The sequence below is a fragment of the Rutidosis leptorrhynchoides genome, chromosome 6, assembly GCF_046630445.1.
Source record: "Rutidosis leptorrhynchoides isolate AG116_Rl617_1_P2 chromosome 6, CSIRO_AGI_Rlap_v1, whole genome shotgun sequence".
In the NCBI taxonomy this organism is placed as follows: Eukaryota; Viridiplantae; Streptophyta; class Magnoliopsida; order Asterales; family Asteraceae; genus Rutidosis; species Rutidosis leptorrhynchoides.
This window is the reverse complement of record NC_092338.1, coordinates 84,621,071-84,638,214: the sequence shown is the minus strand read 5'-3', so window position 1 is coordinate 84,638,214 and position 17,144 is coordinate 84,621,071. Positions and strand designations below refer to the sequence as shown.

The following is a 17,144-nucleotide window of genomic DNA, read 5'->3' as shown; positions in this document are numbered from 1 at the left end:
TTTATATTGTATTATATTATATTATATGTTATATGATATATGATATGATACTCCTATACGATATATGATATATGATTATCATGGAAATAGAACTTTCTAATGTTTAACCAAGTCTTGTACATATTTTTCTGAACGTCATGTAATATATAATTGCTTAAAAATTCTATGGTTCAAAATGGCTGAATTTTCAATATGTGTGTCTTCAATTACTCTAATCGCTTAACGGCTATAGATTCCCCCCAAATGGAAACTAGAATTACAAATCTTCTTTATTATGTTTGTTTTGTAAATTGTTTCCTGAACAGGTTATAGAACAAGCAATTGAGGTGTACTTGCTTGTTATATGTTCTAAGTTTGCTTTGATTTGCAGAATGAGATGTTAGGTTTGAACTAAACATAGGCACAAGTGGGTCTCCGTCAAGTAACTGACCGAAATTGTCATCTCTAATGGTGACAATGGTAACAATATCATAATGAATTTAAAAAGGGCAGCTGAAGAAACAAAGTTGCATAAAATTATACATATGGAACGAGCTAATCAGGTAGTAATATTTTACAGGTGATGTTCATTACATGTAAACTCTACACAATGTACACAAGGAGCTCCATTTTTAAGACCTATATGTGCTTCATTCTTTTTAGTCATGGTTATGTACAAGTCAACTCGTTGTTGTTTGTAGGTTTATTTTGCAAAGTTACACCTAATTATGTAGGTGACAACCATGGTCCATATAATACTAAGTGAAGCATAGTGCCCCTTTCGTGTTACTTACATTATTGTGTTCACCGGTGCCCCTTGTTCCTTAGAGTTCTGTATTCATGGTGCCCCTTATGTTTTTGTCGATGTTCTCCTGCATGAAGACTTCATATACATTTGGTATCTGGGAATCACATCAAATTAATGGTACACTTGAATTTGCTTCATAAGAACATTTCCGTATAGATAAATCAGTCTTCTTGAGCAGTTTCAGCATAAACGCGTTTCCAAGGTCCTCTCTTTGTTCCTAACCTGAGAAGTAAACCAACATAAAATCCACATTATATTAGAACTCCTGAACTTAGAAATAAGGATTATTGAAATCCCATTTAAGAATTTTCTCTTCCGCTTCACATGGCTACAAATCCATGTAGATTCATTGGCTATAAAGATATCAAAACGATTACAAACTTGGACCATAAAAATTCTCAAAATGAGTTAATTATACTGAATTAAGAGAAATTTTGGTGTCGTTTGTTTTTTAGTCTGCAGATCTTATGATGTCTTATGTCTACGCGCCCGCAGACATTTTTTGTGTAGATTATTTGTTTTTCGGAAGACATAAGATAAAATAATGTCTTATTCTGTCTGCAAACTCACGGACTTAAAATTGTGCTTCTAAGTGTTGCAGACAGGAGTAAGCTATTTTGTAGACATAAACACAAACAGTCATGAGTATTCAGCATACAGACCTTTAGACCACATCTTCTTTACAGACATGGTCCGCAGATCTTCAGACAAAAACATCTTAAAAAAACAAACAACACCTTTATCTTCAGTTTTCAATAAAAAAAAAAAAAAAAAATAGGCTATACATGAGAATTCACCGTACCTCCAGATCCCAGCTACTACTCGCAACGTCATAAATAGAAACAATCCAGTCCAAACTCCAGGAAGACCAAATTTAGGAACAACTAGAAGAAAGAATATTGAAGTTATTAATCCGATCACCACCTGGAATTGTATACCAAGATTAGTTCACTGAGTTAAGAATATACAAAAACCAACATATCGAACAGTGGAATAACATAATAATAATAATACAGTACAAAGTACCATCGAATATGAAGCGTATCCGAAGTCGGAAAGTCCATAGTATAGCCCATCGAGAACGAAAGCTATAGCGTTCATGGGTTGAGATGCAGCTATGAACTGCATCACAGAATATGCATTCGGAGGTACTAAGTTACCAGCAAGTAATCCAAGCATACAAACAAAATATATATAATCAAAGCTCTTGTACTGTGCTGTGTACTCTATTATATGACGATTAATATGTCTTTATTATTGTTATATATTACTAATAAATATTAATATATTAATATTATATAATATTACATATACATACGAATCCGGAGGTATTAATTACGGAGTATTTTAGACAGAGAAGTTTCTCACCAAGGTGCCAGACCTTGCAATTTTTAGAACTTCCGTGTCTGTGCTGAATAAGTAAGATAGTGGACCAAACCCGAAAAACAATACGAAAGCTAAACTACCCCCTGCTATTAAGCCAATCTGATCATCACCCGAAAGAGGAAGATTAATTTTCTGGCATAAAATCTAAAGCCCAAATGAAAATGTAAAAGAACACTAAGATAACAATGTATTCCCTAACCTCCAGAACTCTGTATATTACTTTGCGTGCTTGATCATAGTTCTTTTGTGAATAACTACTAGCAAGAATGGCCTACAAATGAACAAGAATCATTTTAAGGCCTACAAATGTGCAGATTGACTTATTCATCATTCTATAAAGGTGGCTACGTTATGAATATAAGCAATCAGTAATTGAAACAAATACAAACAGTACACAAACATACCTGTCCTGCAAGTGCTAAAGCATCAGTAAGTAAAGAAAGGGCCAACCAAACTTGCAAGCAGATTTGGTGACCAGCCATAGGCACGGGGCCTTCTCTGGCGGCTACTGATGTAGATAGAGTCATAGTTACAAGTACAGCAAAGCTCCTTGACATTAAAAGAGCACCTGAGATATACATAAAAAGGCTTATAATCTTTAAAAATTCATATAACTATTTTAGTTACTTAAATATTTTAACAGTATAGGAAACATACCAGATTTTAAATATCGAGCAACTTTATCCCCGTCTATAGTTGGTATAACAAGTACTACTTCTTTGTTTAACTTCCATAGTAGAATGAAGGCAATCAGATACCTGCAGACAAGTTCATACTCAGTGGTGAGTAAGTGAAGGATTATGCATAAAGTTATAACATAATTTACAGTAAAACTGGAAAAAAATGAGAATGATGACAGCATCACGTACTCAGAAATTACCGTCGCAATTGCAGCACCACCAATGCCAAGTCCACAAAAGTAAATCAATATTAGATCAAGTATCGCATTCAACAAGTTCCCAGCAGCTGTAGTGCCCACATGTAAAATGTTATCATGTACTGAATTCAATAAATGATAAATCTTAACATCACAGGTACATGCAGGTGGAAATTTTGACCCGTTTACTTATAAATGGGCTGTCGTGAGAAATTTGTGTGTTATCACTTATCTCCAATGGGTCAAATGGATGAAGTTTAAAACTTTAGCTGAAAAAGGAACAGGTCAAGAAGCTTAAAAGTTAAAACTAACCTGAATTCTGTTTTTGAAGCATATAATCTCTTAGTGTTTCAAATTATCATTAATATATTCCTTTTTATAGATCACGATTTACACAATAATGGAAAGAAAAAATAGGAAACAAATTGTTTGTGAGTCAACCCAACCCTCCCCATTCTATTATTGAGTCATTTTAATCTGAAGCCATCTTCACCCATTACCTGACACACCCAATGTTCCCCTGCTACAGTCTACACCATAAGGCAGACTTTAGTAGATATTTCTTTCTACTATAAGTCTATAATTATGTCAGTTTTTAATAGAAAATTTTGAGTAACAGACGTGGAACAGAAAATTGAAAAGATGCAATACTTGCCAATGCCATATAAAGGAGTCTTGGTATCCTTAAAGCCACGAAAAGTTCCTTGTGCTGCCAATGCTAATACAATTGCTGGAGCACCGAAAGCCCTTAGCGAAGTAAACTGCTCTGCTGGTGCTCGCATTGGTGAATCCTGAAAGAAAAACAAGCCACAATATGTGTTAATTCAAAGTTAAATTTCTTTACGTCCGACCATGTGCAATGCTCATGCATTTGTAAGATTATAATGGTCATTATTACTACCATTTATAACTATCTTCATCATTTTTTTTTTTTTTTTTTTGCAAGTCAAAAGTAAAAGACAACAAAACCTTCAGCCCAAATGTTATAGAAATACAAAACTTAACTTACTTGCAACAGTTTATAACATGTAAAATTTCATTTTATTTTATAGTGAAAGTAAAGTAATTGATGGATGTGAAAAATAGCCATGAAAGACGTACAACAGGTATACCCATGGTGTTCAACAAGAATCCAGAACCAAAATAAAGTGCTAAGGTTTCTAAAATGCCAAAGGCAGTAGCCAATGCCAAAGACGTTGAAACTGAGGGCAGAAGCTTCTTAGTCTGACGCCTAGCTGTTCCATCTGAACAAAAAAAATCAAGTAGACCCTTGTTTAACTCAATTATATACAATTCTACAAAATTAAATAATAAAGTGATTCAAAATGAAAAATCAAGAAAAATGCCAAATATATTGTTACCGCTGTTTCTAGAAGTAGAAGCAGTATCACCCTTGACTAATACCGCCTGTTCTTCAGCAACAAATGAGGTTGTGATATTGAGTAGAGGAATGTTAAACAATTTTGCGACTAGGTTAAATATAGATATAGAAACACCAACAGCAGCCAATTCGGCAGAGCCTACAACAACAAACAACCAAAAGTTCCATAACATCAAATGCAATGTACTCATACTTTTTACTTTTTGGTGAACAGCATAAATGAAATGTAGATATAGATTAAACTTTATCTCTCAAGACTTATTATAAATTTATTTTCTCAGTACTAGTACTTTGTATAAGCTAGCAGATTTAAATTAACTTATATTACTTGTGGTGCATTTCCATTGTTTCCAATATATAACCCTAAAAAAATTACAATTTTATCAGATAAAGATGTCACTTTTTATAGTTTATCGTACAGATAGGCATGGTTGTAAAACTCACGATTAATCCCCAATTAGTCCTTTTTAGAAGTAAGTTGATTAGTTTTTCAAATCGTACTGATGGATGTTCTTCTATACTTTTTTAAAGCAAACTCACACATTCTACACGATTTTTTATTACGAATATTTACACATGCACATCATCGGACTCGAACCCACTTGGTTGAAGGGGCTCATCGATGCCGCTAGGCCAATGGCCTTTGGTGGTTTTCTTCTATTTTTACACAAATAAATTTTGAAATTTACTATTTGAATGTATAAAAAGTCAATCCAATTAATCCCCGATTTGGCCGATAAATCCCTGCATGGTTCCGGCCAATTTTCTCCGACTAGTGATAATTATATTGTTGTAGATAGGCGTTATGATATCTAGGGTTTATGTTTATTCTCCACTGTAAAAATTTTATCCAATACTAAACAAAAATGGCTAGAGCCTACAGGGATTTCATTATTTTGTAAATTTATCCAAACACAGACATTTTTAGCATTGCTAACTAGTTTACCTAAAATAAGATACATCAATACGAGAGCATGTACATACCTAAATGACCAACGAACGCCGTATCGACAAGCGAAGTAACGGGATCAGCAGCAAGAGCTAATGCAGCAGGTAATGCAATTGCCAATATCTCCATTCCAAGTTCATCAACCTTAACTTTCTCTCTGCACGCAAAATCACACACATCGCCATGTGATTACATAAATACCAAATTGAAGCACTTTATTGGTATTTTTTTTAAAGGCAAACTCACACACACCACTACACGAATTAAACACGAAATATATATACAAATTGCCCTAAGCAGGACTTGAACCCTCAACCTCCTGGTTGAAAGGGTCACCTCGATACGGCTGGGTCAATGGCCCTTTGGTAGCACTTTATTGCTATTATATTAATGAATATGAAAATAAAATTAATTAAATCACAGTCACCTAAGACCGCGGACTAACAATACAAACGGATTCAATGAAGTTGAAACAGACGGTGAATCAGTATCCGAGATATCATCGACTTTGGAATCGAATTCGGAGGTTTCAAGTGGAGATGAAGTGGTAGGGTTTTGTTTGGATGATGACTTAGGTAAAGATTGAAATCGAAATCTAATTGAAGAATTATTAGCGAAGTGTTTAGGGGATTGAAGTTTAAAAAAACGACTATCATGTTGATTATTTGGTGAATGAAGACGAAGGTGGTGGTGGAAGAGGCTGGTGCCGATGTTCATTTGCAGAAATTGGGGGAAATGAAGATAAAGATTTGAAGCTAAAATAACTAATTTAACGGCCACAATGCAAAGGACTTTAGGCGGATGACAATGGATATCCCATCCATTCGATATCCATCCGATCCGATCCATTTACATGAATATGGATGATCTAAATGGATGATAAACGGATATGGATATAGATATGGATGATGTAAAAAATTAGTGGATCAGATATGGATGTCAATTTACCATCCACGGATATATCCAATTACCACCCGAAATACATATATACGTATAAATATATACATATTTCTTTTAATATATGCATTTATATTTACATATCCTTGTACATGTAGAATATAAACTATTAAATGTTATCAATAATATAAATTATGAAGATATAACTATATAACTAGTATTAAATTCACATATCTTACATATATTACATAGATTTGTTAAATATCCTTTGATAATTTCATTACAAAATATAAATATCTTTATAAATACTTAACATTCAACGGATATCCATTAACCCGCTTAATCCAACGGATATGGATATGGATAGATGATTTATATTTAAATGGATATGGATATGGATATGGATTTAAAAAATTAAATGGATGTGGATGTGGATATGAGACCACCCGATCCATATCCGATCCATTGTCATCCCTACTTTAGGGTAGTTCAATTCAATTTAATATAAATAAATAAAAAAATATCTTTTCTCCATCTGCAGTCAACGATATATAGCTTTTAGGGTGCGTTTATTTTTTTTATTTTTTTTGAACGGCAAGCTTGCATCAGTCCGGACCGAAGTCTAGTCATCATTTGCACACACACGCGCGTTCGGGCAGGAAACCCGAACCACACTCAGGGGATCCGACCCTCAAACCATCCCATACGGAGCAGGCGGGCCGTACCTTAGTCCCGGGGCGGGTCGGTAAAACCTTCCCTTTGGGCCACCCTCAAGGAATTTCTTTCAAATAATATCCTTTGTAGGTGACGAGGCTCGAACCCGAGACCTCTAGCCCGGCGGGGGTGCTAGGCACCACCACATGTCCACTGAGCCAAAGCTGCGGGGACTTTAGGGCACGTTTGATAAAACTGAATGATTTAGTGCTGAATGATTCAGAATCTGAATGGTCTAGAGCCTCTGAATAAGGTTTGCTCTGAATGAAAATAAGTTGTTTGATAATCATTTAGAATGAACGATATGAACTGACTAAAACTACCTTATTAATGTGTGACATGAATAAAAAATTCAATATACTTGTTAGTTAGGTGATCAGGATATAATTTGATTAGAATATTATAGATAATTCAGGCTCTTAATGGTTAAGAGAGTATTTCATCTCTGAAAGGTTCAAAGCTGAATTCTGAACCATTCAGCACCATACGTCATTCAGAGGTCAGAAACAAACGCACTAAATGCTGAATGGTTCAGCATTCAGTGCTGAACTATTCCATTAAGAGGCAAACAAATGCACCCTTACTCCGTATTTTGTTTATTTTTATTTATTATTTATTATTAACATAGAAAAATAAAAAATAATTCCACACTCCAATTAAGTTTAGGATCATCTAGGGAGACTAAATCATCCACGCGATCATAAAGTAAAATTTCTTTATACCTTAACTTTTGTACATAAAACAAAAAAATAAGTAAAAGGTAAAAGGTAAAATTGTAAAGTATATATCGCCGAAGCTTGGCTTGAGTGGTATTGGGGTGTGATCCAACTTGGAGTACTGCCAACCCAGGTTCGATTCTCACTTCGAGCAGGAAGTTTCCAACTAGACATGGAGTTTCCAACCGTTGTACAGTCGTTATGTTTGGACGAAATTAGGGGTGTTCTAGCTAAGTATATTTAGGATCGCAACATACATAAGTTGGCTAGTTTGTTCGGTAATGTTCGCTAACTCGTCTTTGATTCTCGGTAACATTGGCTGGTTGTTTGCGTTTGAAAGCTCTCGTTTCGTGAAAAACATTCATGCGCTAGTGATTGTTAACTTGGAAAATAAAAGGGATTCCGCAAAGCAACTTTGGGTTAATGAAATGGGGCATTTGGTCGATTTTCCTTCGATAATTAAGATGGTTTTTCAATAGAGATGGTGACGAATATTAATAGTAGTATCAACTTTGGGTTGTTTTAGGGTGGAATTAGCTGTGATAATTCGATGGTTTCAAACCCTCTTCGAGATATGCATAAGAAAGCACACGAGGTGGTTGAAGTTACGGGTGTGGTGGATGCGGTCATGAAGGCATCTGGCTGTTTCGATACTAACGAGGTTACCGAAGCTTTGGTTAATAGTAAAGAAATTGTTGATCCAATCCATAGCTCCCACTTAATTCAAGAACCAAGTGAAAACTTGTCGAACGTCATCGTTGTTAACTTGATCCAATCGTCATCTACTAAGCCAACTTCACTTTGCATCTTTATCTTCAATCTTCATCTTGTTACATTTATTTAAAATTGAAAAATACAACTAATCTGGTACTTTTAGAAATTGAAACAAACCTAAATATAATACTATGAAGTTGAAAATAAATAAAATACTACTTTGGATTCTTTGGCCTCTAAATAAATCCAAAAACCAACATGACCTAAAATTGTCGTAACCATCTATCACAGCAATCACAGAGAGGTCGGGGCATTATGAGCTATGTATGCAATCACAATTGAATAACAACATTATTAAACCTACATATGGTTTGTCCATTATTACAATGCATGTATTTAACCATGTAACAAAATAAATATTATATAACCAACAATTATGCAAGCCATAAGTATTAAATTCGAAATTTAAATAGTGATATTTCTTCGGATCTTATTTGTGCGTCATGAGGATAATCAACAAAGTTGATTTTTAAAACCATAAAGGTTTTGACTTTTATCAATTCACTACAAAGCTAGAACTAAGAAAATTACGTGACAATTAAGACAGTGTAAAAGAGGCTCTGATACCACTGATGGAAAATCGTGTGTATTTTAATCAGATTAACGCAACATACAGTTAAAATTATAATATTTTATTATTCTATAAAACATTTACAAGATTAAATATTCAGTTATTTAATAAAACATGCACATGATTAAATGTTTCATTGAATCCAGTTACACCATTAATAATTGTCAAAATAAATTCATAAAGTGAGTTAATAATATACCTTTGCGAATTGATGTCCATGAGTAGATTGAAATGAACTTCCTTGTTGAAGAGAAATCTATGACCAAAAGTATGATTGTCTCTTTGGATAGTCCACTACACTTCAAACAACGTCAATGGATGCTAGTCCAAACCCAAATAACTTATTAATATTAATATAATTATATTATATTAATATCAATAATATATTAATAAATAATATAAATAATACTCCGTAGTGCTTTTGCGACTGGGATAGATGCATTATAGTAAGTTTTTCAAAAATAAGACAAACGCATGGTAACAGAAATAAATACGTACCATTAATTTAAAGGATAATTTTCTTATTTATAATGCAAAATGATAAAAAAATAATAATAATATTAACCTATCTAAATATATAATGTAAGAATAGTATTTGAATGTCACAATTATTAAACAATCATACATATGATAACAATTAAACAATCGTACATGGATAAAAGAGAAAACTGGTTTTAACGAATATTATGTAGATAATAATTATGGTTTACTTGTATTCACATATTCATATTTTCTCAATATTTCAATTAGCCATAATATTATTCAAAACATAATTCACAATTCATATTCATAATTATAATACGATAGCAGTAATGCAACAATGTATGATAAAAAAAATTGTGACAAAAATAAATTATAGAGAAATACTAAGCAAATATAAGTGATAGATTGAATTACTCCTTAGGAGATTACAAATATTTATGGATCATTATCATATATTTAATTGAATATTAACATACAATTCAAAATTATATATATGATAATTATTTGCTCTGATACCATATGTTAGACATATAATAATCTCAATAATCATGTTATTCATAATATATATATATATATATATATATATATATATATATATATATATATATATATATATATATATATATATATATATATATATATATATATATATTAAGTCATAAAACTTACTTGAGTGGAAAGATGAAGAAGTTATAAGCTCAAAGTAAGGAAGTTGATCTTCTTCTTGAGCCTCTCACTAAGATGATGGTATTAGTGTGTATGTGTTGTACTTAAGTATAACCTTAGGAGGTGAACATAAACCTCTATTTATATGAGAGGTCAACGAAAGGATCAACTCCATGCATTAAGAAGTATGCAACTCAATAGTCTCCTATCAAGACTAGTTAAGTGCAATTCATTATGATTAATAATTGATGTTCATGTCAAGAGTCTCATAACATAAGATTAATAAGTTAGGAAATATTAATGTAGGAGTAAATAAATAAATAAGTCTAACATGGTTGTCTTGTGCCAATGTAAATTCACTTTTATAAAGTGGTTGTCTTGTGCCTATCTAAATTCACTTTTATAATTGCTCGGGTATTTTACAACTGACAACCACCTTTGTAGGTAACCACGTGACCTAAAGTTCAAAGCAAGTTTGTAGCCTTTTATGTATCATTTACTTACATTTTTCTACACAATAAATATCATTATCCTAACCCATGCATCTATATCTATATATTGTAGTAAAGAAATAATCTAAATACTAGGAAGTGTATTCACTTTAGTGTAACATAAAGAATCTTTTCTGAATTTGAAAATGAATGAATGTTACAGAAACAAGCTTGAGTCATACGAACAAAAAAGAGGTCTAGCTTCACCTAGCTATATATGTGATAGAGAAGGACTATCCCATATCCCACGATTTAGAGCTAAGGTAACAACTTGGAACAAAAAACCTGGAAGATGGAGTAACCCACATAACTGTGTCAATACATAATGAGATAAAATTAACATGAATTACATTCAGGGTCATCCGTTTTATAAAATGAAAGATGAAGTTCAACGAGGTCAAAAAAAGAAAAAGGTCACCTATGTTATATGAGAAAAAGTTGAGCGACCAATGACGCAATCATGTCTAATAATAACAACATAGTTGTTTAATAAATATTATTTGATATGATTTAAAGAGAATATTAAAATATAGGTGCTTAATGGTTAAGAGAAACATTCAGTTACGAATAGTTCAACACTGAATGGTGAACCATTCAGCACCATCTATCATTAACGCGCTGAATGGTTTAACATTAAACACTGAATTATTCAACTAAGAAGTAAACAAATACAATGAATGCTGAATAGCTTAACATTCAGCACTGAACCATTCAATTAAGAAGTAAACAAATGCACCCTAAGATTTACCATTTAACATCAAATAATTCTAGCCTTTTCTTTTATCACGTCAAATAATTACAATTTTTACTTTTGTTACATTAAATAATTGCATCTTTTATTTTTGTCACGTGAAAAAAATATCATATGTTACTTATATTTGAAAATAAGTGTTCACTTTACCGTTAAATATTATCTCAAAATAAGTCTCAATCTTCATAATTCTAATAATTATCAATTTATCATTTACTTTTTTACTTATATTTGAAAATAAGTGTTCACTTTACCGTTAAATAGTATCTCAAAATAAGTCTCAATCTTCATAATTCTAATAATTATCAATTTATCATTTACTTTTAACTTTAGTCGAGAGTTAAAAAAATTTATTGCATAAAATAAGTTAAAATTGTTGTTATAAACTATTGTGTTATTTGAAATAGAAATAGAATTTAATTTAGATAGAAAAAATAAATAAATAGAGGTTAAATATGTCATGAAAAGGTGGGGGACGGAGTTGTTTTTACGAGTATGGGTATTATATGGGTATTAGATAATAAAAAAAATAATAACATATAAATAAATAGGAATATGGGAGGGATTAGTTGATTGATCCAAGGGTTAAATCAGTGTATATTTGAAATGTTTTGGTAAGTTTAAACCCTCATAGTTATTCAACTAGGTCCAAATATGCATCTTCAGTTTTTAAATGGGTGATCACTGAAATGTCCCGTTCATATTGATTATAAACGTTCCATATTAATTGATTTCGTTACGAGGTTTTGACCTCTATATGAGACGTTTTTCAAAGACTGCATTCGTTTTTAAAACAAACCATAACCTTTATTTTATCGACAAGGTTAAAAGGACACCACCTAGATTATCAGAAATGATAATCTAAAAATATTACACTTACACACTACCAATACATATTGGTTTACAATATTAATATGTTACAACAAAGTAAATCTCGAATGCAGTTTTAAACAATATTATACAAGCATGCTGACACCAAATCTTGTCCATATATTAGCATGCAACAGCGGAAGCTCTTAATAATCACCTGAGAATAAACATGCTTTAAACGTCAACAAAAATGTTGGTGAGTTATATGTTTAACCTATATATCAAATTGTAATAATAGACCACAAGATTTCATTTTTCAATAACATGCAATCTGCATAAAAATCATTCGTATGGTTGAACACCTGGTAACCGACATTAACAAATGCATCTAGAATATCCCCATATATAAATATCGAAGTACTAAAGCGGTTTAAATTCTCTTACTGGGGCTTGTCAATGGCCCATAGATCTATCTTTAGGATTCACGTCAATTGGTGGTAATTATAATAAACACCAATTCTTAGGTTTCCAAGTTCAACAAGGGCGATATCCGGTATAATGATTCAACATAGAATGTAGTTTCAATACGTGTGTCTATTTTGTAAATCATTTTCAAAACTGCATGTATTCTCATCCCAAAATATTAGATTTTAAAAGTGGGACTATAACTCACTTTCACAGATTTTTACTTCGTCGGGAAGTAAGACTTGGCCACTGGTCGATTCAAGAACCTATAACAAATATGTACATATATATCAAAGTATGTTCAAAATATATTTACAACATTTTTAATACATTTTAATATTTTAAGTTTATTAAGTCAGCTGTCTTCGTTAGTAACCTACAACTAGTTATCCACAGTTAGATGTACAGAAAATAAAGCAATCTATATTATCTCAAATCAATCCACGACCTCGTGTATACAAGCCTCAGGCTAGATCACAACTTAAAGTATATATAATATTTTGGAATCAACCTCAACCCTGTATAGCTAACTCCAACATTACTGCATATAGAGTGTCTATGGTTGTTCCGAAATATATATATAGATAGATGGGTCGATATGATATGTCAAAATATTGTATTCATGTCTATGGTATCCCAAGATTACATAATATATTAGAATACATGTATAATATAATATGAGTTAGCTAGGATATGATTAATATAGATTTGTTACCAATTATCACGTAGCTACAATCAACAAAATTAACCAATCTTGTTTTACCCATAATTTCTTCGTTTTAAATCCGTTTTGAGTGATTCAAGTTGCTATGGTTTCATATTGAACTTAAGTTTATGAATCTAAACAGAAAAAGTATAAGTTTATAGTCGAAAATACAGATTACAAGTCATTTTTTTAAAGGTAGTCATTTCAGTTGAAAGAACGACGTCTAGATGACCATTTTGGAAAACATACTTCCACTTTGAGTTTAACCATGATTTTTGGATATATTACGGTGTTTTTCGTATTTTCAGGTTTTAAATCATTAAGTTAGCATATCATATAGATATATAACATGTGTTTAGTTGATTTTAAAAGTTAAGTTAGAAGGATTAACTTTTGTTTGCGAACAAGTTTAGAATTAACTAAACTATGTTCTAGTGATTACAAGTTTAAACCTTCGAATAAGGTAGTTTTATATATATGAATCGAATGATGTTATGAACATCATTACTACCTCAGATTTTGTGGATAAACCTACTGGAAATGAAAAAAATAGATCTAGCTTCAAAGGATCCTTGGATAGCTTGAAAGTTCTTGAAGTAAGATCATGACACGAAAACAAATTCAAGTAAGATTTTCACTCAAAATAAGATTGTTAAAGTTATAGAAATTGAATCAAAGTTTGAATATGAGTATTACCTTATATTAGAAAGATATCTTACTGTAAATAAGAAAGATTTCTTGAGGTTGGATGATCACTCAAAGTGGATTTGCAAGATTGGAAGTAAGCTAGCAAACTTGGAAGTGTTGTTGGTGTATTCTTGAGTAGTTATTTTATAACTTGATTTATGTATGAATTTATGAACTAGATTGAGCTAGATTTTGATGAAGATGATGAATAACACTTAGAAAAAAGTAAGAACACTTGAGAGAGAGTAGTTTGATTCAAGAAAATTGCAAAATGAAAGTGTTTGTGGCACCTCTACTTCACGTGAACTTGGAGGTGTCATATAGGCTCCATTAGTTTGTTATTTTATGAGATATTTCATACTAGATGTTAAATGATGGTTCCCACATGGTTAGGTGACTCACATGGGCTGCTAAGATCTGATCATTGGAGTGTATATACCAATAGTAAATACATTTAGAAGCTAGGTATTGTACGAGTACGAATACAGGTGTATACGAGTAGAATTGTTGATGAAAATGAATGAGGATGTAATTGTAAGCATTTTTATTAAGTAGAAGTACTTTGATAAGTGTCTTGAAGTCTTTCAAAAGTGTATGAATACATATTAAAGCACTACATGTAAATACATTTTAACTGAGTCGTTAAGTCATCGTTAGTCGTTACATGTAAATGTTGTTTTGAAACCTTTAGGTTAACGATCTTGTTAAATTGTGTTAACCCATTGTTTATTATATCTAAAGAGATGTTAAATTGTTACATTATCATGATATTATGATATATAATATATCTTAGTATGATATATATACAGTTAAATGTCGTTATAACGATAATCGTTACATATATATCTCGTTTCGACAATCATTAAGTTAGTAGTCTTATTTTTACATATGTAGTTCATTGTTAATACACTTAATGATATAATTACTTATCATTTAACATAATTAAACAAGTGTATAAATATCTTAATATGATTCATATGTACTTAGTAAGACGTTGTTATAACGATAATCGTTATATATATCGTTTTCGAGTTTCTTAATTCAATAGTCTCATTTTTATGTATATAACTCATTGTTAAAATACCTAATGAGATACTTACTTATCATAATATCATGTTAACTATATATATAACCATATATATGTCATCATATAGTTTTTACAAGTCTTAACGTTCGTGAATCACCGGTCAACTTGGGTGGTCAGTTGTCTATATGAAACCTATTTCAATTAATCAAGTCTTAACAAGTTTGATTGCTTAATATGTTGGAAATATTTAATCATGTAAATAACAATTTCATTTAATATATATAAACATGGAAAAGTTCGGGTCACTACAATCAACATGAATCATTTATCAAAAATATGTCAAACTTTTATATTTGAATGTAAAAGTTACTTGTTTTACTATTACAAAGTTAAAAGGCAATTGAAAGTGGAAACATAAATAATGTATACATCCATGCATCAAATAAACCTAAGAGGTACTTTTAACAATAGATAAACCACGATCACAAGGCACAAATTCAACACACCCGAAATTTGATCCAACTACATTTGCATAATTTTATGAATACTTAACATAAACATCAGTCAATGGCAAGTCACCAACATGAAGAGTAGCAAATAATAGAGTGGCAAAATTTCAAAGTAAAATCAACAACATGAGAAACCAGCATGATTAGTAGTTCCATTCTACAAGTAAAATTAACATCTTTAGTATGCAAATAATAGAAAACCATATCAAAGTGTATCACTTAAAACTTTTCGTGAGCATTCAATATCAAAGTCTATGTTTATACAAAATGATTTACACAAAATAATATATGTACGGTAATATTTATTCTTAGAATAATTTTACATTTAAAAAATAGTTATATCGAATAATTCCTATATTTTACGTACTTAACAACCTCGTATTATCACGGATTCAAAACTAGTTATCATTATTTAAGATAACTTTTGAGTTTGTCAAGATCTGTCAATATAGAGACAGGATTTAATATGAGCATCAACAAAGGGAATACATATAATTCTTTTATCGTTCAGAAATTTTTTACGAATGATCCAATATGTATAATATGATTCTTTCGATTGAGTGTGGTAATCTTTGTCGTTTTTGTATTTACAATTACACACATTTGTTGATGATTCATAATGTCTTTTTTGTATTCTTGTTATAATGAAATACTTTTATACATAAGAATAGATCAAGTCGTGAATTGTGATTTTTGTCGAATTTTAACAATTAACATTACCTTAATGGAAAAGTCTATTAAAAGTAGCTTTTGCAGGCACTCATATATGTCTTTTTTCTTGTGTTACTTACTTGATCTTGGTATTCTTTATCTGCTTATCAATATATCAAGATTTATATAATCGATATAATTAGTATTATAAGGGTTTTAAAATTTTATCACCTCTAACCTGCGATGTAAACGATAGACGTAAAAGATCACTCATGCTCTGGGCCATTTTCATTTGTTAAGTAAGTATGAGGATTTAAATCATCTCTTTCAACCCACACTTGTATAACATGCTTGTATTGTGGATCCATCTTACACATAATTTAAAAAAAAAAAAACATATACATTAATTTAATGAAGATATACAACTAACATAGGCAAAATTTAAAAATTCTACCTCTTCTTGTAGTTACTCGAGTATTAGTATTTCTCTTAACGCCATTTGCGAAATGGCATTTTCTGCACTTTTTTTTTGTTAAACTACAGTATGAACCAAAAAATGTGGTTATGTGGGTTACTCCATCTTTCGGGTTTTCTGATCCAAGTTGTTACCTTAATTCTAAACCATGAGATATGGGGTAGTCCTACTCTATCACATATATAGCTCGGTGAAGCCAAACCTCTTTTTTGTACGTATGACTCAAGCATGTTTCTATAACATTCATTCATTTTTGAATCCAGAAAAGCTTCTCTACGTTACTCTAAACTGAATATATACTTCCTAGTATTTATAGTATTTCTTCACTACAATATATATATATATATATATATATATATATATATATATAT

General features: G+C 31.2%; 1 protein-coding gene across 1 annotated transcript; it reads right to left on the bottom strand.

The window, feature by feature from the left end:
- Positions 1 to 497: 497 nt before the first annotated feature.
- LOC139856147 (protein DETOXIFICATION 44, chloroplastic) lies at positions 498 to 6,145 on the bottom strand. Its single transcript, XM_071845394.1, has 13 exons — positions 5,808 to 6,145; positions 5,416 to 5,537; positions 4,412 to 4,570; positions 4,152 to 4,285; positions 3,706 to 3,841; positions 3,043 to 3,139; positions 2,831 to 2,931; positions 2,578 to 2,741; positions 2,373 to 2,444; positions 2,156 to 2,272; positions 1,814 to 1,909; positions 1,590 to 1,711; positions 498 to 1,009 (listed from the first exon to the last, which is right to left on the bottom strand). The coding sequence occupies exons 1-13, from the start codon at positions 6,095 to 6,097 to the stop codon at positions 949 to 951; spliced, it is 1,671 nt and encodes a 556-aa protein (XP_071701495.1). The 5' UTR covers positions 6,098 to 6,145; the 3' UTR covers positions 498 to 948.
- Between the last annotated feature and the right edge of the window lie 10,999 nt (positions 6,146 to 17,144).